Source organism: Rhinoderma darwinii, chromosome 2 (assembly GCF_050947455.1).
Source record: "Rhinoderma darwinii isolate aRhiDar2 chromosome 2, aRhiDar2.hap1, whole genome shotgun sequence".
NCBI classification, from domain to species: domain Eukaryota; kingdom Metazoa; phylum Chordata; class Amphibia; order Anura; family Rhinodermatidae; genus Rhinoderma; species Rhinoderma darwinii.
The window spans coordinates 30,256,443-30,282,805 of NC_134688.1; the positions used below are offsets into that span (position 1 = coordinate 30,256,443).

The 26,363-nt window shown below is 41.4% G+C and overlaps 1 protein-coding gene across 3 annotated transcripts in view; it reads left to right on the forward strand.

Annotated features, from left to right (window-relative positions):
• CNTN5 (contactin 5) overlaps positions 1-26,363 on the forward strand; it is a 1,298,632-nt gene that overhangs the window by 1,183,831 nt on the left and 88,438 nt on the right. For all 3 annotated transcript variants that reach the window (XM_075851517.1, XM_075851516.1, XM_075851518.1), the window contains one exon: positions 25,479-25,637. In XM_075851517.1, coding sequence (XP_075707632.1) covers positions 25,479-25,637 — 159 coding nt within the window. The remainder of the gene's footprint in view (positions 1-25,478; positions 25,638-26,363) is intronic.

Sequence of the window (26,363 nt, forward strand, 5' to 3'; positions counted from 1 at the left end):
CAGTTACAAAAAAACAGCGAACAGGTGTTAACCAAAAAGATAAAGAAGTAGAAGAAGAGCACTTACTGGGGCTTTAACTCCTCTTTTCGGAACTCCACTTGATATACAAACCACTTGTTTTTTTTCAAGCCACAGAGCAGGCTCTACAGAGTAGTGAGGCCTGATTTATAGCACCTGGTAGCAGCTAACCCCTCCCCCTTACTCAGCTACTCAGCAGGAAGGAAACTGCAAGGGAAAAAAAAATGGTTTTAAATAATGTCACTTTTGCAAACTTTGTAGCAAGCAAGCAATCAATACATATATCACATACAATGGCCCCCCACTTTGTCACACACAACACAATAAATCAATCCGGTTTTTGGAACTCCACTTGATATACAAACCACTTGGTTTTTTTCAAGCCACAGAGCAGTAAAAATGCCTCGCGAGAAAAAGAAGCGACATGCCCTATCTTCGTGCGCTTCCGCCTCTGACCTCCCATTGACTTCAATGGGAGGCAGAGAAAGCAAATTTCGTGGTGTTTTATGCCCGCGGCGCTCAATGGCCGCTGGCGAAAAACGCTGCAAAAATCGGCGTGCAGGGAGAGGAAAATCTGCCTCAAACTTCCAAACTGAATTTTGAGGCAGATATTCCTCCTGCAAAAAAACTCTGTGTGAAAATAGCCTAACGCTTCTTTTTCCCGCAGGCGTTTTTTACTGCTCGCAGGAAAAATTTCATGGATTTCAATGGGAGGCACTTTCCCCCTAACACCTATACTGAAGCCTGAGGGCGGATTCAGACGAACGTGTTTGGCGTCCGTGCCGGCCGCGTGGTTTTCACGCGGCTCGCGCGGACCTAGAGAAGTCTATGGGGCAGTGCAGACAGTCCGTGAGTTTTGCGCAGCGTGAGTACAACTCGCGACATGTTCTTTGTGTCTGCGTTTTCCGCGCCTCACGCACCCAGTGAAGTCAATGGGTGCGTGAAAATCACGCATGCCCCACGGAAGCACTTCCGTGGGACAAGCGTTATTCGCGCAATAACAGTAAAAGAATGAATGTAAACAGAAAAGCACCACGTGCTTTTCTGTTTACAAACATCCAAACGGAGTGTCATAAAAATGGAGTGCGCTTAAACGTCACGTTCGTCTGAATCAGCCCTTAAGGTCCTGTTCAGACAGAGTTTTTTCCAGGCTGAAAAATCTGCCTCAAAATGCCTTCTGTAATTTTGAGGCAGATTTTCACATGCCTGCACGCCGTTTGCCGTGTTTTTTGCTGCGTTTTTTGGCTGCGGACATTGAGCGCCGCGGGCAAATTTATCTGCCTCTTATTGTCAATGGGAGGTCAGAGACGTAAACGCACGAAGATAGGGGTAAGTCACTTGTTTCCGTCAGCGGTTTTAGCGCTCGCTGGAAAAAACGCATCCGTTTCCGTCTGTTTTTTTACACGTTTTTCAGCGTCAAAAAGCATGCTGAAAAACTCAGTGTGAATTCCCCCTAACACATATACTGATGCCTGCCTGGCCCTGCCCTCTGCCACGTTATATAACTTCAAACTTCACACACATTACATTAAAGAAAGGGGTTCTCTGGGCATTTTATATTGATGGCCCATCCTTAGGATAGACCATCACTATCAGATCAGTGGGGGTCCGTGATGGATGGGACCATAGCGTTCGTCTGACTTTTCCCAGTTAACAAGCACAACACTGTACACACACGGGGCGACTGAGCTGCTACCGATGTGTACGACGTTGTGCCTGGTAAACACTGAAGAGGCCAAGGCGACGAGTACTACGGCCCCTCCAAAAAAGCTGATCGGCGGGTGTTCTGGGAGTTGGAACCCCACCGATCTAATATTGATAACCTATCATAAAGATAGACCATCAATAAGAAATGTCCAGAGGACCCCTTTAACACCCTAACGACATGCCACGTACATGTACGTATAGCAGTCATCATGGGGAAGTATGGAACGGGCTGAGCGCCGCCATACTCAGCAGGTGTCAGCTGTATAATACAGCCCAGTGTCGCAGTGTAGCTATAGGGGTCGCAGTAGTCACAATTGCGACCTGGCCACGAAGGCAGTGGGCCCGTTGCCCAACGCGCCATGACTATTATAAATTACTATAGTAACCGGGGCCCTATGTAATAAACTACAAGGACCCCTGTTAGTATAGTAACAATATACTTACCCTCCTCGTTCCCGAGCGCAGCTTTGGTCCTGACGTCTTTTTCACATCTTGACGTCGCGGCGCTGGATGGCGTCAGGACCTTTGGTGCGCCCAGAGCCGAAGAGAAGGGTAAGTGAAACATTACTATCTGCTGGGGCCCTGTATCTAAGCCTACCACATGTGTTACTAATGGGGTGTTTTTTGTGTTTGTGATTTTTTTACAGATTCGGTTGTTGGACTATGTCGGATTTGAGGACTACTTCGATAACGACTTTTTTATTCTAAATAAAATGGTTAACGAGGGTTGTGTGTTTTTGTTTTATTTCAATAACATATTTTTTCTATGTCTTTTTATTTTTTAAACATTTTATTTCTACCTCTTTAGTAATGGCCACTGGCTGAATGACAGTGTTCATTACTAAGGAGGGACTTAGTTTTAGCTGATGCAGAGGCTAACACTAACCCCCATTATTACCCTGCTACCCACCGCCACCAGGGGTACTGGGAAGAGCCAGGTATGATCCAGTACCTGACCATCTGTAGCGATGGTCGGGCACTGGGGCGGCCGCAGGCTGGTATTATTAGGCTGGGAAAGGCCAAATACAGTGGCCCTTCCCACCCTGGTAATGCCAGGCTGCTGCTGCTATGTTGTATCTGGCTGGTTATGAAAATGGGGGGGACCCCACGTCATTTTTTTTTTTAAATGGTAAAAAATCCCCCGCACCCCCCCCCCCCCATTTTTCATAACCAGCCAGATAGAACACAGCAGCAGCAGGCTGGCATTACCAGGGTGGGAAGTGCCAATATTGTTGGCCTTTCCCAGCCTAATAATATCAGCCTGCTGCCGGCCCAGTGCCCGACCGCCACTACAGATGGTCGGGTACTGGATCGTACCCGGCTCTTCCCGGCACACCTGGTGGTAGACGGTACCTGAATAATAATGGGGGTTAGTGTTAGCCTCTGGATGACTAACATTAAGCCCCGCCCTTAGTAATGGACATTGTCAATCAGCCAGCGGGCATCAGTAAGGTGGTAGTAATAAAGTTTAAAAAAATGCAAGGACATAGAAAAAATATTTTATTGAAATAAAAAAAAACACCACACAACCCTTGTTAACCATTTTATTGAGAATAAAAATAACTCTGTCATTGACGTAGTGCGACAATCGAACCTGTAAAAAAAAAGGCAAAAAATTTTTTGTAACACATAAAAAAGCAAAGCAATTATTATCTTAAATTTCCTGGTCCAGCACTGGAGCCGCAATGTCAGTGAGCTGAGTCCTATACTGACTGCTGGTGCTTGGGCTGTCTGATGAGCCTAGTTAGGCTTCATCTGAGACGGCTCTTTATATCAGGTGTGTGCTGTCCACACAGGGCTCTCAGTCTGGGGTAGACAGGCATGCTAGCCTGTGAGAGTCACCACCGTGTGAGGTAAAACTGAAGGTTTTGAGGTGCTGGGCACAAGGCTCAGTGTCACATAGTGAGGGACACTGAATGTGTTAGTTAGAGGCTGGACGGCCTAGGGTTTATTTTGTATGTTTATTGTTGTACCACTGATTGCTGTTGTGAAGACAATAAAGCTAGCTGCGGCTGGTTTAAACCTTTTACTGAAGGAGTTGAAGTGAACTTTTTATGTGTGCCAACCATCTCACCCGGGAGATGGCGATCCCATGAGCTAAGTGGTCCCCAAGTTGTCACAATATATATACGTTTTCGTGTGTGTATATGTGAGTGTATAATGTATGTGTGTATCAATATGTGTATGGTTGTGCATTAGGTCAGACTGTAGAATCCCTTTGTGTATTTTTGTCATGTGTGTGTTTATTGTGTATATACGTAGTAATGTGTGTACATGTGCATGCATGTATGTAATAATGTTTGCGAGTATGTATGTATTAATGTGTCTATTCATATGTACATCAATGTGTGTGTGTGTACATTTGTACAGTATATGCCTGTGTGTACATGTGTATGCATGTATGTAATAATATTTGTGTGTGTGTATATGTGGATATATACGTGTGTGTGTGTGTGTGTGTGTGTACAGTACAGATGTAGCCATCTTTATCTTGACTTTTAACACATTAAATACACAGTGTCAAGAAACTTTAACTTGACTTTTTCAATGGCTTTTGTTGTGTGATATCACGCTGCTTCTAGTTAACAGAATCAAGATAAGCTTGGCTACATCTGTATGTATGTATGTTCCTATACGTGTGTTCGTATTTCTGTTAGTAACAATGTATTTTATTCAGGTGGTGAGAGGATGAAAGAAAAAGATTATCTCCATAAGACACATTCTAAGGGTCCTTTTACACCGGCCAATTTTGGCCGTAACAACAAGCGTCGATTGAGAGAGCTCTTTGATCGGCGCTCGTTTGCTCCATTCACAAGGAGCTATGATCAGTAATGTACGGGCTCATTACTACCATCGCTCGTCCCCATACATTTCCGTCATGTCAGCAGCACATCATCCTGTTTACACAGGGAGATGTGCTGCCGACAACGATAATATTTAGTGCAGCATAAAAGATACAATCAGCCGATGAACGAGCTTATGCCCAAACATTGGACCGTGTAAAAGGGCCTTAAAGTGTAGCTAAATGTTTGAAAAACTTCTGACATATCATAGTGACATGTCAGAAGTTTGGATTGGTGGGAGTCCAAGCACTGAGACCTCCACCAATCACTAGAACGAAGCAGCTGAAGTGCTCGTGTGAGCGCTCAGCCGCTTCATGTCTGTTCGGCTTTTTCCAGAAATAAATGTATCGGTGTTCGGACTCAATAGAAAGTCTGTGAGCCCGTACTCCGATACATCGGCTTTCCGGAAAAAGTCAAACAGACACGAAGCGGCTGAGAGCTCACACGAGCTCACACTTCGTTCTAGAGATTGGTGGGGGTCTCAGTGCTCGGACCCCCCTCAATACAAACTTCTGACATGTCACCTGGTTACAGGTAAAGGCTTAATTGGCACAGTTTGTGCATCTGTATAGAAAGCTGTGTTTGTACTGTATGTCCTTACGCTCGTGTTCATGAGCCCTAAGTGAATGACCACACATACATGCATCTATGTGTGAATGTGGGTGTATGTGGGTGAGTGTATCTATATGTATAAGTGTATAGGAAGGTACAATTCATTGGAGGTTTAAAGGCTATGTACACCTTTGAAAGGCATTTTTTTTATTAAACAGGTAAATCAGTTTGTTTGGTGTAACTTTATAAATTAGTTTTTATAAAAAAATTATTTTTACTTTTTGAGATACAGCTGTTCTGTATTCTCTATCCAGAGTTGCTGTATCATTTGCTATGACCTAAATCCGTCAGTTATTTATCACATCATAACTTAGATGCGATGGATAACAGGTGGATCCTGCATGTCAGAGACACACAGGACCCGCTGACACTGAACCCGTCAGTCACGCCGATCTAACAGGATTTATCGAACGATACAGCTGCTCTATATAGAGAATTCAAAGCAGCTGTATTTAAAAAAGTTAAATACATTTTTAATAAAAATGAGAAAGTCACACCAAAGTCACACTGAATTACCTGTTTATTAGAAAAAAAAAAATCCCTATCGAAGGTGTACATAGCCTTTAACTCTTTCGTTGCTGCAATCTTCATGGTCTGGTCTCTTACATGTTCTGTACTGGAACGCTCACTTAGCCTTGGGCTCCATAGCTTCGCCCATGAGTGGCGGTGGTGGGACGACATCATCCTTGTTCATGTAGCATTCAGACCATGGTGAGCGGATCACCGGAAAAATATAAACAAAATATACATTTCTATGTCCACACACAAGTCTTTGTCGAAACCGATTTCATTCTCCACCTGCTTCATAATGGTATTTGGTATTCAACCTTGTTCGTGGATAGAAGGTATTTTAGGAAAGAAGGTATTTTAGGAAACGATTAAAAGGCCATCTGAATTGTGTGATCACTAGAAATATGTTCCATAGAAAGATGTCCATCTGGGTGATGTAGAATTCTACAGTAACTAACATTAGAAACATACTGTGCAGAAAATATATCGTACACCTACACACGACATATTTACAGCATTAGAGCGGAGGGTGTAGTGAAGTGTACGGTAATTACTAGTTATCCACTTACATACATTGTATCAAATATGACATTATTTTTACTACTACGATGTCTATCTTATTTTCTATGCTTTATAGTGGTATGGTGGGATTTTCTGATACAGAGCTCCAAATCCTCTACATAGACATGGATTTGACAAATAACACGCTGACTTACTGCATACTGTGTTAATATTGAGTTCAATGTACAGAGAAACCTCTCCAAAGACCACTGCTTTGAGAAGACTACTCCCTCTATAGACCAAATGTTTCTGTGACAATTTTTCAATTCCCCTAGATTCTGTGTATATTAACCTTCTACTTTGAGAGGACCACCCCTACAAAAGAAAATTTTTCGCGGTGATTTTGGTTGGTCGCCTCAGAGATTTCACTGCCCTTCATCTGCAGTAAGCTCCAAAGCTCCCTCTTGTGGTGGTTGCAGGTAGCCAACATATAAAATGTATGTCTTTACAAGTGTTTTGAAATGGAGCAACTGCTATCAGGGAAAGTTGACACGTAGCGCGAATACTGCAGATTTCCGCAAAGGATTTTGTTGCAGTGGATGAGATTTAAACAAATCAGAAAAAAATCTTATACTTACCCAGACTTCTATGCTTCTTTATCCGGACCGGCCTACTGGGATGACGTATCATGTGACCGCTGAAATCAATCTCAATCTGCAGCGGTCACATGGGATGAATCGTCACCCCATGAAGCCGGGCTGTAGGATGTCAGAGGGTAAGTATAAGCTTTTTTTTTTTTTTTAACGTGCAGTTTTCCACAGTGGACATTCCAAATTAAAAACTGCATCACAATTTGGTGTGTTTTTTTTTACCGTAATTCCTTGCGGATGCCATGGCGCATAAGCTGAAGCGGGTCCTCTCGGGTATGGTGATGCCATATATGTGTGGACGTTAATCTTTCAATCCACTCTTCCTCTGATGGAGGATAGGTAAGTGATTAGATAAGGCAAAGTTCACACTACCGTTAGTATACGATTACCTCTCTTCCGTCAGAGGAAGAGGGGATTGAAAGATTAAACAGAAAGCAACAGTTCTGTTAGAATTTTCAGTTTGTCTCCGTTCACTATTTTTCCGTTTCTTTTTGACGGAAGCAAAAGTGCAGCCTGCAGAACTTTTGTTTCCGTGAAAAAAAAAAACCCAGAGACCGAGCGAACGGAGACAAACGGAAAGCAACTGAAACAAATGAATTACCATTGGAATCAATGGTAAGTCTAACGGAGCCATTGCTTTCTGTTTAATCTTTCGATCCTCTCTTCCTCTGACGGAAGAGAGGTAAACGTATACTAACGGTAGCTTGAAAGAAGCCTGTGACAGCTATTCTGTCTAGGCATTATATGTAAATCACTAAAACAGTCATAATAGTCCACGGGAGGATGGGGGGGGGGCTCAGAACTTACCTAGCCTATGTGGCCATAGATTGATAGTCTTTACTTTGGCCCTAATTGTAACTTATCTAAATTGGTCATGTCTTCTGCCTAGGAGTTCTCATTCCATGAAGTAGCATCTAGGAGCATAGAAAAGCTTGTAAAATATTTTCAACCATTATGTTATGTACTAGCAATGTTTCTGCTTAAGGGCATGACCACACATGGCGGAATTCCTCCGCAACTGTCCGCATCAATGCCGCACCTAATCCGGGTTGCGGATTACGGCTGCGGATCTGCACAAAATGTGCAGAAAATTGATGCGGACTGGCCGCTGCGGACTGCAGGAAAAGTGCTTCCCTTCTCCCTATCAGTGCAGGATAGAGAGAAGGGACAGCACTTTCCCTAGTGAAAGTAAAAGAAATTCATACTTACCGCCCGTTGTCTTGATGACGCGTCCCTCCTTCGGCATCCAGCCCGACCTCCCTGGATGACGCGCCAGTCCATGTGACCGCTGCAGCCTGTGCTTGGCCTGTGATTGGCTGCAGCCGTCACTTCCACTGAAACGTCATCCTGGGAGGCCGGACTGGAGACAGAAACAGGGAGTTCTCGGTAAGTATGAACTTATATGTTTTTTTACAGATACATGTATATTGGGATCGGTAGTCACTGTCCCGGGTGCAGAAACAGTTACTGCCGATCGCTTAACTCTTTCAGCACCCTGGACAGTGACTATTTACTGACGTCTCCTAGCAACGCTCCCGTCATTACGGGAGCCCCATTGACTTCCTCAGTCTGGCTGTAGACCTAGAAATACATAGGTCCAGCCAGAATGAAGAAATGTCATGTTAAAAAACCAATACGCTCCGCACCACACATAACATGTGCATGACAGCTGCGGACTTCATTGCGGAACTTAGAATCTCCATTGAAGTCAATGGAGAAATTCCGCCATGAGTCCGCAACCAGTCCGCCACTGCTCCGCAACAGACAGAGCATGCTGCGGACACCACATTCCGCTCCGCAGCCTATGCTCCGCAGCGGAATTGTACGCATCGTGTAAACGAACACTGCGAAATTAAAGTGAAAGTCAATGGAGAAACGGCTCCGCTGCGGATTAACGCTGCGGAGTGTCCGCAGCGGAATTTAAGTGAAAATCCGCCATGTGTGAACCCGCCCTAAAACTAATCCTTTGTAACCTTTTTAGAGGAAAAGTTGTTCGATAATTTTTTTGAGAAATGATTGGAAACCTGCCCCTGTGAATCAAAGCCCAAACTATCTTTTTTGTCAGCACAGTGTTGACCCAATTCATACTAATGAGTTTTTTAAGCTTTAGTGAATAATGTTCTGGGATTTACTTATGCGAGAGAGGCACAGCTATAAACCAGAACATCAGTGCCTGGACTCATGACTCATGATGAAGCTAGTGCTGGGTTTTCCTGCTGGAAAAGAGAGAAAGAGAAAAACCAGTAATACAGCTTATGAGTTCCAAATTCAGCAGCCGGTTTGTGCTGAAGATTTTGCTGGGGTTTCCTGCTAGGAGAGAGGCAAAGAGAAGCAGAAACTCAGTGTCTTGTCTCAGACCTATTCCTATGGCTGTAAAGCTCTCACATTATCAAATACTGGCAAAATGCCCTTTAAAACACACCACTTTTTATAAACTATACTATTTTCAAGATTTTAAATTCCAAATGATAAAATATGTGGAACCAGTCAATGAGAAAGACCAGTAATAGTAAATTAGCCCACTCATTGTATATAGATTATATTCAACATTTCCATATCAGCAGCGCAGTATCGCTTACATGTTTGGATTGATTTTGATAACGGAAAATGGCATTAATCACAAAAAGTGACAGGAACCCAATCTGTTTAAATTCAATATATTGTTCCCTTTTTTTTTTAAATATATATAGTTTTTTATCATTATTCCCCAGATGACAACGAGAACACAGATTTTATTAATATACTTCACTTGGCGTGCAAAATCAATTCTGCAGTAGATAATCTGTCACCTCCACTTTATCTGAGCCACGTAACCTACATATTTATCATAGATAGTGCGGAGAACTTTCCATCTAGCTTACTCCTGGAGAAAAAAAAATACAAGGTCAAAGATCACTGATTACATGTAGATGGAACATACTATCCTGCTGAAGTCAATCCATCATTTAACCAAGCGTATTGTCCCATTGTACTGTTTCTTTACTTTTGAGAGTTTGTTAACCTTGATGACATCCTCATTTGTAGTCTGGGTACTGTAGGCAGAAAAGAACATTATGGGATCACATATAAGGATTACGGCAAAAACGATGCCATTGACTGTGACAAGCAAGCTATCAATTGCACATAAGAAATAAAATAAAAAAAATCGCTTATTGGTTGCTATGGGCGATATCTCCATCTTGGACTGAAAAGGCTCAAAAAGGGTAAAGAATAGCCCCCAATTATCCTTTTTGCTTTATTAAAGTGGATACCTTGTTCTGGGCCTCCAACATTGATTGCAATTGGCAGAGAGTGTAGTGCTTCATTTTTCCCGTGGTGGCGCTGCAGAGAAATTTTGCACTTGCTGCTGGGATCAGCCACGGATTAGAGGACACACTGTTATCTACTTATTTTTGAAGGACCTTTCTAACAAAAAGAGATTGTATAAAGTAAATGACTAATTTAAGTCAAATTTGAAGAATATACTAGCCATTAAAATTCCGATTTATTGCCAACCAATTAGATTTTCTTGTTTAAAACAATAGGATTTGACGGGTTGATATCGAGGGGAGCCACATGACGGCCTAATATCCACATGTAGCCCTGAGTAGCTGCCCTTTATTTACAAAAATAAGGTCGCTTACATAATGTCTTATTACTGTAAAATTATAAAGCACAACTAGAAATAAATGAAGAAAATTCTAAAAAGATGTGACTTAATTGGTTGGCATCGGCACCCCCTTCAGTCCTTCTCTGCACTACTGTCTTTTCTCTGAGGTGGGGCAGGTCCTCAGTCTACAGTGACGTCTTCACTGTGCGCTCCTGATCTAGGAAAAAGACTGTTGTTAATAAGTCCTGTTCAAAGAGCAGCCTCCTGCTGTACCGCGAGTAACCCTTTGATGGCCACGTGAACGCGGTGTGATCAATGGGGACTCCCCGCTTCGAATGAGCCATCGAGTTTCCCAATGATCGGATTCTAAGGGGTCACCCGATCATAGAGTCTTTTCAATAAGCCTGTTAGGTTCCACTAGGTGTTGCTCTAACAGTAGTCTGTGTCATAGTGTTTACATAGGATACAGGAGTATGATAATACATTATAAGTTTAAAAAAAAGTTGTGTAATAGTAATAGTCAACTGCGCTATTGATTCTGCCAAAAAAACGGAAACCTTGAAATCAATGGTAATGCAATGCAAACGGAAAGCTATGGTTTTCCGTTTGGTTTCCGTTCATGGGTTCCCCTGACGGAAAGGCCTGACTGAACCAATGAACGGAACCCCCGATGCAGATGTGAACGAAGCCTTGTTCTGTGTCAAACTAAAACAATATAAAAAATAAACAAATAAACATTGTTGAAAATATTTGCTAAGTAAAAAAAAGAATCATGTAAATTGAACAATAATTTATGTACCCCTGAACTACGCCAAAGAAAAAATAATTATCCTGCATAAAACTAGGCCTCATATAGTAACATCACTGACATTTTTAAAAAAAATTAATGAAATGCAGAGAGGCAAAACCCTAAGCATGTACAATAGCTGGTCGTTAACTGGTTTGCGACTGCCCACGGTAATTATAAGCTGGGCGATCGAGGTCCTTAAAACCGCGCCATAGGCGATTGGGCAGCCAAATGTCCCTGGAGAGAAGATAGAAGTGTTTTTTACCACTTCTGTCTTCTCTGTTTTCTTGTACTAAATAAAAATGATCTTTTCTGACCTTTTGAGGGATAAGCCAGAGTAATGAAAAAATAAAAGTAAAAGTAAAATAAGGCGCAAATAATCATAATAAATACACACCTAAAAAAGACGCTCCCCCGCCAATCGTTGTCGTAACTAGCCCAACTACACTAAAATATTCATGTAATATATCAAAGTTTATGGTAGACAATGGCGATCACAAATAAACGGTCTATTCTATGGTAAAACTCTGTTACGCCCAGAAAAAATAAAAAGCATATTTTTTTACTATTTTCAAACCATAAGCCTAAAAATTCTAAAATAGAAAAAGGATGCATAGAAAAAGAATCCTGCATTGTCCACAACAATGTCACAAGAATCACGTCACAACAATCACGTCACTAGCGCAACAAATAAAAATGTTATAGCCCTTAAACCAACGCTTGCTAAAAATGGCTATATGGTGCTGGTCCTGAACCGGTTAAAGGTGTTGTTTCAATTTCAACAAATTAATGTTATTTTTTGAAAAATTCAACAATAATTATCCAATATACTTTCTGTATTAATTCCTCATGGTTTTCAAGATCTCTGCTTGTTGTTATTCAGTAGGAACATTCATTGTTTACTTCCAGTGGATGAAATTCTGTTCATGGTCATGTGATGGACACACAGGTGCTGGGATCGTTACACATACTGTAACTGTAACGAGCTGTACACCTGTGTGTCTATCACATGACCATGGACAGAATTGTAACCACTGGAAGTAAACAAGCAGAGATCTTAAAAAAACAAAACATGAGGAATTAATACAAAAAGTATATTGGAAAATTGTATCATTTTTAATTATACAAAAAATAACATTAATTTGCTAAAACTAAACAACCCCTTTAAGGACCAAACAATCCTGGCCATTAAGGGGTTAAAAGAACAATTATATGAAAAATAATATATTAGCCTAAAAACTGTATTTATCGTCACGTTTCTATTTTAGTTCTCTACTCTTTCTGGAAGAGTTCTGGTTCTTTACATAGAGTATCCTGCCCAATTATCCTTTCCTTATTCTGCTGCACTCCGCCAGCTTCCTACCTTCCCTTAGTACATTGGAGACGGTTATTAGTGATGAAGGAGGTCGTGACACTGTTTCAGGTTTTTATACTCCGAAGGAACAAGGAGGTAACACATTGGTTTCCAAAGTCTTATCTCCTGTCAGAAGAAAATGCTACATGTTGATTTACTACATATGACATGTTGAGAACCCTAATAAGTAATGTGATAGCCATAAGTGCACATAATATATTTTTGTTGATATGTTGCTCTGGCTTTAATGTAAAAAATAGCATTATTCTATCCAGTTCTTAAAGGGATGGAACAGCACCACACTTGTTCATAGGCTGAGTCTAATATTGCTAGTAGCGCTCTGCTCTGGGACACCGGATCTGGGAAAACCCCTAACATCACTGTCCATATATGGTCAGTGATGTCAGGAGCTGAGCTGGAGTCCCATGAAGAGTGCCCGGGACTCCGGCTCTGGGCAAGCCCCTGATATCACTCCCCAGAGTTCGGAAGCAGAGCCTATACTAGAGCTCTGCTCTGGGACTCCGGCTCTGGGGTTTCCACTGACATCACTGTCCATATATGGACAGTGATTTCAGGAGCAGAGCTGGAGTCAGGTGGATTACTAGTAGCACTCTACCCAGGACTCCTGCTCTGGGGTTGCCCGTGACATCACATTCCAGTCCAGGAGGATCCCCTGAAGTCACTGTCTAAAGGGAGCCCCAATGGAGCTATCTACAGGGGGTGTGTGTGTGTGTGTGTGTGTGTGTGTGTGTGTGTGTGTGTGTGTGTGTGTGTGTGTGTGTGTGTGTGTGTGTGTGTGTGTGTGTGTGTGTGTGTGTGTGTGTGTGTGTGTGTGTGTGTGTGTGTGTGTGGCACTATCTATAAGGGTTGTGTGTTGCACTATCTACAAGGGGTGTGTGGCATTATCTACAGAGGGCACTGTGGCACTATCTACAGTGGGCATTGTGGCATTATCTAGGGGTGTGTGGCATTATCTACAGAGGGCACTGTGGCATTATCTACTGAGGGCACTGTGGCACTATCTAAGAAGGGGCTGCCCAATCTTGACATTCTTGTGTCTGCCAAACGCTGCCAACTGAGCCGCCGGACTGCATTTAGCAACACTTAAACTGGAAAACTGGATTGATGAAATACACATGGAGTAAACTTGCAAATTTCCAGTAAGTTTAAACAGAACGGTATTATTCTAGTAATGTAGTATTATTATAGTAATGTAGTATTATTATAGTAATGTAGTATTGTTATAGTAATGTAGTATTGTTATTGTTATAGTAATGTAATATTGTTATAGTAATGTAGTATTATTATAGTAATGTAGTATTATTATAGTAATGTAGTATTGTTATAGTAATGTAGTATTATAGTAATGTAGTATTGTTATAGTAATGTAGTATTAGGCTGGGTTCAAACGAACTATTTTCAGACGTAAACGAGGCGTATTATGCCTCGTTTTACGTCTGAAAATAGGGCTACAATACGTCGGCAAACATCTGCCCATTCATTTGAATGGGTTTGCCGACGTACTGTGCAGACGACCTGTTATTTACGCGTCGTCGTTTGACAGCTGTCAAACGACGACCCGTAAAAATACAGCCTCGTCAAAAGAAGTGCAGGACACTTCTTTTGACGTTTTTGGAGCCGTTTTCTCAGACTCCAATGAAAAGAGCTCCAAAAACGGACGTAAAAAAACGCCGCGAAAAATGCGAGTTGGTCAAAAAACGTCTGAAAAGCAGGGTCTGTTTTCCCTTGAAAACAGCTCTGGATTTTCAGACGTTTTTGGTCACTACGTGTGCACATACCCTTATAGTAATGTAGTATTATAGTAATGTAGTATTGTTATTGTAAAGTAGTATTATAGTAATGTAATATTGTTATAGTAATGTAGTATTATAGTAATATAGTAGTATTATAGTAATGTAGTATTGTTATTGTAATGTAGTGTTATAGCAGTGTAGTATTATTATAGTAATGTAGTATTATAGTAATGTAGTATTGTTATAGTAATGTAGTATTATAGTAATGTAGTATTGTTATAGTAATGTAGTATTATAGTAATGTAGTATTGTTATAGTAATGTAGTATTATAGTAATGTAATATTGTTATAGTAATGTAGTATTGTTATAGTAATGTAGTATTATTATAGTAATGTAGTATTACAGTAATGTGGTATTATTATAGTAATGTAGTATTATAGTAATATAGTAGTATTATAGTAATGTAGTATTGTTATAGTAATGTAGTATTGTTATAGTAATGTAGTATTATAGTAATGTAGTATTGTTATAGCAATGTAGTATTGTTATAGTAATGTAGTATTATTATAGTAATGTAGTATTACAGTAATGTGGTATTATTATAGTAATGTAGTATTATAGTAATATAGTAGTATTATAGTAATGTAGTATTATAGTAATGTAGTATTGTTATAGTAATGTAGTATTATAGTAATGTAGTATTATAGTAATGTAGTATTGTTATAGTAATGTAGTATTATAGTAATGTAATATTGTTATAGTAATGTAGTATTATAGTAATGTGGTATTGTTATAGTAATGTAGTATTATTATAGTAATGTAGTATTATAGTAATGTAATATTGTTATAGTAATGTAGTATTATAGTAATGTAGTATTAGTCATGTGGTATTATTATAGTAATGTAGTATTGTTATAGTAATGTAGTATTATAGTAATGTAGTATTGTTATAGTAATGTAGTATTATAGTAATGTAGTATTATAGTAATGTAGTATTGTTGTTATAGTAGCTCAAATAACTAATTGATTAACAATAATTTTGTATTGTATCAAATTTAAATGTAATGCGGCCCGTCAACTAGATAGATAGATAGATATTAGATAGATAGATATTAGATAGATAGATATTAGATAGATAGATAGATAGATATTAGATAGATAGATAGATACAGTGGCGTAACTACCGCTATAGCAGCCGTAGCGGCTGCTACGGGACCCGCGGCATGAGGGGGCCCGTGTCGCCCGCCGGCACGGGCCCCCACCATGGCCGGAGGCTCCGCTAACAGCCGCTACGGCTGCTACAGCGGGACGCCACTGAACACTACGGCAGAGCAGGGAGGTATCTCCCCGCTCTGCCATTAAACAAAAGACATGTATCCCCTCTCCACAGGATCTCCACAGGATCTCCACAGGACAGGGGATACATGTGTGATCGCTGGCATTGATAGGGAGAACGAGGGACTGAAAGTCCCCTGAAGTTCTCCATCACAAACCTCGGACTTCCGGGGTCTGTGTCGGCAGCTCCGTAGAAATTAATGGAGCGCCGGTCGCGCTTGTGCGCATGCGTGACCAGCGCTCCTTTCATTTTTATTGAGCTGCGCAGACGTCGGAAGTCAGAGGTTAGTCATGGAGAACTTGGGGAACTTTCGGTCCCCCGTTCTCCCTATCGCTGCCAGCGATCACACATGTATCCCCTATCCTGTGGATAGGGGATACATGTCTTTTGTCTTTTCACACTGTAGGTCGCATTTTTGGGGGGGGTTGGGCACGCTGTATGGCGTTCCCTAAAGGGGAGGGGCTATATGGCGTTCCCTAAAGGGGGGGGCTGTATGGCGTTCCCTACAGGGGGGCTGTATGGCGTTCCCTACAGGGGGGCTGTATGGCGTTCCCTACAGGGGGGCTGTATGGCGTTCCCTACAGGGGGGGCTGTATGGCGTTCCCTACAGGGGGGGCTGTATGGCGTTCCCTACAGGGGGGGCTGTATGGCGTTCCCTACAGACCCCCCTGTAGGGAACGCCATACAGACCCCCTGTAGGGAACGCCATACAGACCCCCTGTAGGGAACGCCATACAGACCCCCTGTAGATAACGCCATACAGACCCCCTGTAGATAACGCCATACAGACCCCCTGTAGATAACGCCATACAGACCCCCTGTAGATAACGCCATACAGCCCCCCTGTAGATAACGCCATACAGCCCCCCTGTAGATAACGCCATACAGCCCCCCTGTAGATAACGCCATACAGCCCCCCTGTAGATAACGCCATACAGCCCCCCTGTAGATAACGCCATACAGCCCCCCTGTAGATAACGCCATACAGCCCCCCTGTAGATAACGCCATACAGACCCCCTGTAGATAACGCCATACAGACCCCCTGTAGATAACGCCATACAGACCCCCTGTAGATAACGCCATACAGACCCCCTGTAGATAACGCCATACAGACCCCCTGTAGATAACGCCATACAGACCCCCTGTAGATAACGCCATACAGACCCCCTGTAGATAACGCCATACAGACCCCCTGTAGATAACGCCATACAGTCCCCCTTGTAGATAACGCCATACAGTCCCCCCTGTAGATAACGCCATACAGTCCCCCCTGTAGATAACGCCATACAGTCCCCCCTGTAGATAACGTCATACAGTCCCCCCTGTAGATAACGTCATACAGTCCCCCCTGTAGATAACGTCATACAGTCCCCCCTGTAGATAACGTCATACAGTCCCCCCTGTAGATAACGTCATACAGTCCCCCCTGTAGATAACGCCATACAGTCCCCCCTGTAGATAACGCCATACAGTCCCCCTGTAGATAACGCCATACAGTCCTCCCTGTAGATAACGCCATACAGTCACCCTTGTAGATAACGCCATACAGCCCCCTCTGTAGATAACGCCATACAGCCCCCTCTGTAGATAACGCCATACAGCCCCCTCTGTAGATAACGCCATACAGCCCCCTCTGTAGATAACGCCATAAAGCCCCCTCTGTAGATAGCGCCATACAGCCCCCTCTGGATAGCGCCATACAGCCCCCTGTAGATAACGCCATACAGCCCCTCCTGTAGATAACGCCATACAGCCCCTCCTGTAGATAACGCCATACAGCACCTCCTGTAGATAACGCCATACAGCCCCTCCTGTAGATAACGCCATACAGTCCCCCCTGTAGATAACGCCATACAGCCCCCCTGTAGATAACTCCATACAGCCCCCCTGTAGATAACGCCATACAGCCCCCTCTGTAGATAACGCCATACAGCCCCCTCTGTAGATAACGCCATACAGCCCCCTCTGTAGATAACGCCATACAGCCCCCTCTGTAGATAGCGCCATAAAGCCCCCTCTGTAGATAGCGCCATACAGCCCCCTCTGGATAGCGCCATACAGTCCCCCCTGTAGATAACGCCATACAGCCCCTCCTGTAGATAACGCCATACAGCCCCTCCTGTAGATAACGCCATACAGCCCCTCCTGTAGATAACGCCATACAGCCCCTCCTGTAGATAACGCCATACAGCCCCTCCTGTAGATAATGCCATACAGCCCCTCCTGTAGATAACGCCATATAGCCCCTCCTGTAGATGGCGCCATACAGCCCCCTCTGTAGATGGCGCCATACAGCCCCCTCTGTAGATGGCGACATACAGCCTCCTCTGTAGATGGCGCCATGCAGCCCCCCCTGTAGATAACGCCATACAGCCCCCATTGTAGATATCTACAGGGGGGCTGTATGGCGTTATCTACAGGGGGGACTTTATGGCGTTATCTACAGGGGGGCTGTAAAAAAGATAGATATGAGATAGATAGATAGAATTGTTCTATCACACTCTCCATGGCATCTGTCTGTGGTCACTCAGCATATACAATCTGGAAAATAAAAGCAGTATACAAACCTCATAACTTAATTTGTTTGATCCTGTATGACTGAAATGAAGCTAAATTGGATTGTCATGCCAGGCATCATGATGATGTGTAGGAATTAATGTGCTGGTGGCATTTATTATTAATCATCACTGTGTTATGCTGCACTTCTCCCCAGGATTTACATTGGAGGAAGCTTATAAATATTAAACACACTCTTGATCAGTGTTGAGTCATCCAGGCCAGTAAGAAAGAAAACAGGTTTAGAATTTTTTGTACATTTTTTCTGAAATATTGTGATTAAATATATTTAGATTTTTATAACGACTTCTAAAATATTATCAGCTTGTAGCTCCACCAGCTTCTTCTGAGAACTAATAATGCAAATACATTTATTAGAAACAAATTAAAGGGGTTGTCGCATCACAAACATCCCCTTTTATACGTGAGACGCCATGAGTCTGGCTCCCGAGTTCCCCGCTATATTGTTTTTGTGCAGGCAAGTTGCCTTCAGCTGCCCTTTTTCCCTGCAGCGGCCACTACAGGAGAAATGTAGTATTACATACGACCAGTAAAATGAATGACTGTCCGTGTAATACATAAATAGAGCGGGGCTTGCTGAGCAAGAGACACAGCGTGTTAGTGGCTCTCTACTCTGGCTCATAGAGGTCCTAAATGGGGGAACCCCGATATTACATCCACAGTTCTTAATAGGGCATGTTAAAAGGGCTTGTTGAGATGAGAAAACCCCTTTAAAGAAGAACAATAAAGACAAAGGACATAAGTTCAGACAATGCAAACGATGTGATCTAGACCCAGCACAGCCCTAATAGTGACAATAGTCACTATAAGAGGACTGATTTCCCTGGGAAATGATAGTGAAAAAAAAAATTTTTTATAATAAAGTTCCCCAAAGGTCTTTTATGACCTTTGACAGACATGCCATAATAATAATAATAAAAAAATAAAAAAAAAAGTAAAAAAACAAAGAAATTGAAATGAATTAAAAAATTACATATAAACCTCCCCATATAAGGTCCCGTCGCCAATCACTGTTGTATTGCTAGCCCTGACCCAATTACCCCAAAATAAACAAGTAATATTCCAAATTTATGGTAGACAATGACAATCACAAATATAAAGTCTATTTTAGGGCAACACTATATTATCAGAAAAAATTAGCTAAAAAGTAAAAATCAGCATATTTTTTACTATTTTTTTTTCAAACTATAATCTAAAAATGATAAAAAAAAGCAAAAATGATGTGTATAAAAATGATAGGAAAAATTAAACCTGCATTGTTTACAAAAATATCACAAAATTCATATTGCTACCCCAACAAATAAAAACATTATAGCCGTTTAACTAAGACCCCGTGCCCGTAATCACGGTCCCTGATTACGGAGCATGGCCGGCGACGGACTACAACACACATTTTCGGCCTGTGCCACCATATAAACTATGGGAGCACGGTCCGTAAAAAGCAAAAGATAGGACATGTCCTGTCTATTGCAGAGGCTTTCTACGGCCCGGACACCTTCCTGCAAATACACAGGAAGGTGTCCGTGGTCAATAGAAAATTAATGCGTCCGTAATTGCGGGCAAATTCTACGGTCGTGTGCATGGGGCCTAAGGACTCATGCCCACATCCGTGACTTTTTATACGGCCGCAAAACATTGACCGCACACGGATGGCTTCCGTGTGCGGTCTGTATTTTTAACGGACCAATGAATAGAATGGTCAAGACAGATCCGCAAAAATGGACAGGAATAGGAGCTGTTCTATAACCGGTTGAACGAACACACGGGACCACAAAAAAAAAAAACGGATGTGTGCATGGCCCCCTAGAAATGAATGGGCCAGTGTGCTATCCGTAAAAAAATTGGGTGCATGAGCCATAACACGTGATAAAAAGGGCTAAATGGTGCCGGTTCCTGAACCGGTTGTGTTACTTCTTGTCAGATCGGAGCAATTTTCCTTATGGCTTTTTTTTTTCGCTGTTACAGAACAAAGAATAGATTTGCGCAGTCATTTTTTTTTTTTATAAAATGTACCCAGAAATGAGCGGCTCATTAATTAAAATGTAAGGACTCTTAGCAACAGAGTAACACTAAAAAGAAAGCAAAATAGAAAGTCAGCAAGGAAATAGTGCTTAGACCGTGTTCCCTCTGCCAGAACGCAAGTTAATCTTCAAAATGCTGCCCATTCACTGTGTTATAACCTTCTGCTCAGCCGACTGAGCGCCGCACAACGGGCCTATGTTATCATGGTAAACGTCTTGCTTGATTTACCAGAAAATCAGATGCACTTACATCTATTTTCTGTTGTGATGATGATGCATTATCATAAAAGGCATTGCATTATTTCTATGGTGCCGGCAAATAGTCCGCAACCCTTCTCTATGGATGGAGGTTTTAATCATAAATTGCAATTTCTCAGTATAAAACAGAAGGGAATGCAATTTAAAGGTACATAATGAAGATAAGTACCATGCACTGGCAATCACAATGGTGAACGCGCTGACAGATTCTGAATGTGGTCGAATTTTTTCTAGCATTTTGATACTTTTTATAGCTCAGCATATTGGGAGCAGGGAAAAGTAATTTACTGGGGTTTTTTTTTTTTTTGTGGTTGCTTATAGAAAAGTAAAAGGCAAGTGATATGACTCAGGGTTTGGAGAAATCAAATCAAGACAAGTTGCAAATATTTTAGCAATTTTATTCAGATGTGAATATTTTTTTCCCCTGTTTTTTTTTTTACATAGGGGGCAGTAGAGTAAAGAAATTGTAGTTGATTTTATCTGGTATACTTTACAACCATTGACAACCACTTTTTGGGGCAGAAATGTGCTCAGAATAGTTGTCACTACCCTTTCTCTACTCTTATTAGCAAGTCATGCAAGTGCTTTTTTCAGAAAGGGTTGACAATGAGTTCAGGTGCAGGACATGTGAAATGTGTGCTACATATTAAGTCCTGATGAAAATTAAAGGATTTGTCCAAGAATATAAAAAAGTGTCTACTTTTTTCAGGAACAGCGCCATGCCTCTACTTGGGCTGTGTTTGGTATTGCAGTTCAGCTCCTTTTAAGTGACTAGTGCAATACCAGACACAACCTATGAACAAACGTGGCGCTGTTTCTGTAAAAGAATGAGACCCCTTTTTTTTCCTTGGGGGGGGGTGTGTGTGTGTGTGTGTGTGTGTGTGTGTGTGTGTAAAAACTGATTGATAGTCTTTTTCCCACTGGCGGCTTAGTTGCTGGAAGTTTATGATCATCCTGTCCTTGCTATAAGGAAAATCATTTCAACAAATGCTGGCGTCCCGGTGAGCTGGTGGCAGGATTGTGCATATACTAAGCAGGCAATCTGAACAGGCAGAGATGCAGTGTAAAGAATGGGGGAGGGACAGACCAACAGACTGATGATGAGAAGGTGTGTTTCAGACTTAAATGGGTTTTCATCTTCTGACAACTGATGACCTATCCGCAGGATAGATAATCAGTACATGATCTGTGGAGGTCCAGATCAGCTGGTCCGGTGCCTCTGTGCACCGGATGTCCATGCCGAGCTGCCGTATAGGTCATCAGTTCTCAGAATGTGGGCAACCCCTTTAAGATAAATCCTCTAATCCCCTGCCATACCTAATATGTCATGGTGTCACTTTTGAAAGATAAGATTTTAAAAAAGAAAACAAAATAATTAAAAAAATTAAAGAAAGCAGATAATATGATCATAGAGATATTATATGTGATATTGTGTGTTTCTAATAATACAAAAACAAAACACTATTGCTGTCCATAAATGGTCCAAATAGAGGCTTGGGAATTACAACTTACAATTCTTTCCGTAGCAGAAATATGTTTAAATAGTTGTCACTTCCCTTCCCCCACTCCTTGAGTGCAATACGCCAAAGGGCGCGACAACACTTCAGGTAAAAGTGATACACAGTATTATGCCTGGTGTAAAGCCCATGCACGACACAATGTATCAGTTTTGCCTGGAGTGTTCCTTTAAATTAAGGTAATCCAAAGTCTTTGTGGGAGAGAAATTTAAAATGAAAAAAAATAAATAAATGTTGAAACCTATTTTTTAATTAAATTACCATTAATATTAGGATGCTCACTGTATCTATGACCTTAAAGGGGTTTTCCGAGATCTAAAAAATATTGCCTAAATGCAGGGATTGTAATAAAATAACAAAAGAAACATCACTCACCTGGTAATGTAAGGGCTCGTCCACACGTAGTGGAATCGCTGCGTATTTTACATCCGGCATTGCGGACGGAAAATACGCAGCAGTATACAGTAGCAGAAAAGTGGGTGACACTTAAAAAATCTCATCAGCACGCTGCGTAAAAATTCCGTACAGAAATTGACCTGCGGTGCGTATTTTTCGTACCACAGCTTGTCAATTCCTGCTGCGGAAAGTGGACTGAATTGCTGCGTTTTTCAGATGAGATGTCACCATCTCCCAGCATTGAAAAAAAAAACGCCGCAAAATCCGCACCATTTTCTGCAGTAAAAACCGCAGGAAATGGTGCGGTTTTACCGCCGGTCTTTCTTAGCTGTCCGGCAGAGAGGATGTGACGATTATCTGTACATAATCACTGTAGCTAATCACTGGCCTAAAAACGGTGATTCAGCGGTCACATGCGGGTTGTTGGCACTTCATCACTGTAGGACATCTTACAAAGACTAGCGGGACCACCGGAGCAGTGCAGCTGGAGCAGCGGGGGATATTCCATGTAAGTAATTTTCCTTTTGTTATTTTATCACATTTCCGGCCTTTAGGCAATTTTTTGGGCTCTCGGAAAACCCATTTAATATCAAGAGTGACTGGAATAGATCTTTAAAACGAATATCCACAACATTTTTTTTTATCTAAACGGGTCCAAAATTCGATTTAATCAAATATATTTACAGCCATTAGATCTCTATTTTTCTGATACAGAGCTCCAAGTCCTGCATCAGTCATAGAACCTAGGCGATAACTGCATACTGCTTATACATTGAAATCAATAGTAAAACAGTATGCAGTTAGCTCATTAGCTCCCTCTAGTGGCCCCTGTGAGCAGCCAGAATTTTATCATAATACTATGCCGATGTAGGGGATTTGGAGCACAAAATTTTGAATGCTGCACATTCACTATAAGGGCAACCGATCAAATTAAATTTTATGGCATTTTCTCTTTTGGAACAAAATGATATTTAACTTTAGTTTCGGCAATGTCAAAGGGTCTTAAAAAAAATAGAATGTAAAATAAAATTGCAACAGTAATTGAATTCATTGGAGAACATTCAGGGATGTCTTTTTAGATGATTTTTTACAAGGTTCTGTATTCAATTTTTCACCCCAAACTGGTTATTCTCCTATTGCTTGAGAGTGATTCTGAGGAGTAATATAGCCCCAGGGAAGAAAGGATTCTCCAGCCTAACCATCCAGCTGACAGTATGAATGATTACCACCCAGAATAAAATGTAATGATATAGCAATGGGAGGAATGACATCTGCATAGCGGGTCCTGACTGCCTGTCACAAATTCTTCACTGGTGACTACAGCTTGATACATTGCCACATCTCAGCCTTCCAAAGTGCTTTTACAGCATAAAGACTTTGCCTGCGATCCAACCTTTTCTTTATATATTTCAAGTACTCGGAAATTTGATTGTCAACATATAATATATGTGAAGTCCCCATAATGAATCATAAATGTCACTTGACTTTTAAAAGTTTGGTCCGGTTGGAAAATCCATTTTTAAATACATTTGAAGGAAATTATGAGTAAATAGAGTAAAATCTGCTATTCAGAACCTCCATCACTCTTTCTCTCTTTCTCTCTTTCTCTCTTTCTCTCTTTCTCTCTTTCTCTCTTTCTCTCTTTCTCTCTTTCTCTCTTTCTCTCTTTCTCTCTTTCTCTCTTTCTCTCTTTCTCTCTCTCTCTCTCTCTTTCTCTCTTTCTCTCTTTCTCTCTTTCTCTCTTTCTCTCTCTCTCTCTCTCTCTCTCTCTCTCTCTCTCTCTAGATTTCAGAGTGAACAGTGTAATACTTCATTTTCCCTTTGGTGGTGCTGTAGGGACACTAGCTACTTGTTTTTCTCATGAATTACAGCTGATCGCTAGGGGTCTAAGCATTAGGGTAACCTTTGATCAGCATATTGTTAGGGCACCCTTTGTAAAAAATAGGGATTGACCAAAGTAGAGAACCCCTTTAAGATATGACAAACTAGTTCTGACTACTGGTGACCATAGGTATAGTGTTTCTCCAGCTTGCCTGTCTTCTGTTAGTTTACGCAGACTTCTAATTGAGTTCTATGTTTTTATCTATCGCCTTGCAGGTCATCACCTTGATCTTTTCCATTTAGTTGTTCTATACTTAAAGAGTGACTGTCGTTTCAGAAAACTTTTGACGTGTCATGGGGACATGTCAGAAGTTTTGATCGTAGGGTCCGGATGCCAATACACCTACTAACCACTAAAACTAATGAGCAGAAGCGCTCACCCAAGTGGTTTGCCTCTTCGGCTGCAATCAGCAATCCCAGTATGCCTGAAGAAGGGCTCACAAAAAGTTTATGAGCGCTTCTTTAACCTTATAACGCGCTCATAGATTTTCTATGTAAGCTCGTCTTAAGGCACTACAATTGCAGCCTAAGAGACGCAGCATTTGGGGGAGCACTTCTGCCTGTTTGTTTTAGCGATCGGTGGGGGTCTCCGCACCCTAGACCTTCACCAACCAAAACTTCTCACATGTCCCTATGACATCCTCCTGTAACTTTAATGCAGTAACTGCATATATCTAGTCTATAATAATATGGAACTAATATAATTATAACTTTAACTTTAGAATTTTTTTAAAATAAATATTAGTGCAGGTTGTGTAGTAACCAATGATGTCCTGTCTGGATGACCACCATATGAGTACATGTAACTTTATGTGCTGACATGGTCACAAAAAGTTCTGAAATATAATATACTGCCACAACATGCTATACAGACTTGGTATAGGTCCTACCCACTCATGAAACAGGAAGCATGAGAAGATGGCACAAGGATGAAAATTTACCATTACTGGGGAAAAATGCAGAAACAATAAAGATTATAAAGTTATATATAAATTATAATGTGTATGGGCCGATAATATTATATATATATGTGTGTGTGTGTGTGTGTGTGTGTGTGTGTGTGTGTGTGTGTATATGTATATATATATATATATATATATATATATATATATATATATAAATTCATTTTTATTTTATGCATTCAACATAGTGTTTTATTTTACAGGTCCACCTGGCCCACCTGGGGTGGTAATTGTGGAGGAAATTACAGAAAGTACAGCCACCTTGTCCTGGAGTCCTGGAGCTGACAATCACAGTCCCATCCTCTATTACAATTTACAAGCCCGCAGTCCTTTCTCATTAGGCTGGCAGATCGTGAAAACTGGTAAGCTGCAATTCCTGCATAGAAAAACTAGGTGTAGCAAAAAGTAACAAAAGAAGAACACAATCAATGTGCTAACAGAAAGCTTTGTTCCTAAAGGCCTAATCTACATCCGTGTTGAAGGCTCCTGTAAGAGCCTCCGTCCCAGATTCCGCCGAAAGTCCCGGAAACAATAGTGCAGAATGCTGCGCTATTGTTTCCACACAGACACCCTGACGGAAAACTGACGGAATCCATTAAAGTCAATGGCGCCAGTTGTCTCTGTTGTTCAATGGCACCTGCGCTTTCGGCTTTCTTGTTGTACTGCTCTTGTGACGATGTGAACAGGACCGAAGGCTACCATCTCACTGCAACAATCAAGTTGTTGTGTTGCAAATGGAGGGGGGGGGGGGCAAAAATAGTTTAGGCTTTGAATTTATCACCCCCTTCCCCCATTAAAATACATGGTCAGCTTTGAAGTGCATACTAAGTGCTCTGTAGTCGTCAAATGAAAACACCAGCATCTTTGTATTCTATCTTTATTACTTTTTTTGTGTTTTTTTTATTATTCGTTTATTTTCTGTTTTGGTTATATTCTGTATATTGTAGATTTTTTTTTTTTCTATATTTCTACTTAAAAAGTGCCCACGAGTTGATGCTGACAGATGTTTCTTTCTTATTGTGTGACTCTAGTTAGTACTTTGATTGCATAATGTTTTCCCATTGTGAATGGCCCATGGGTCTGATTGA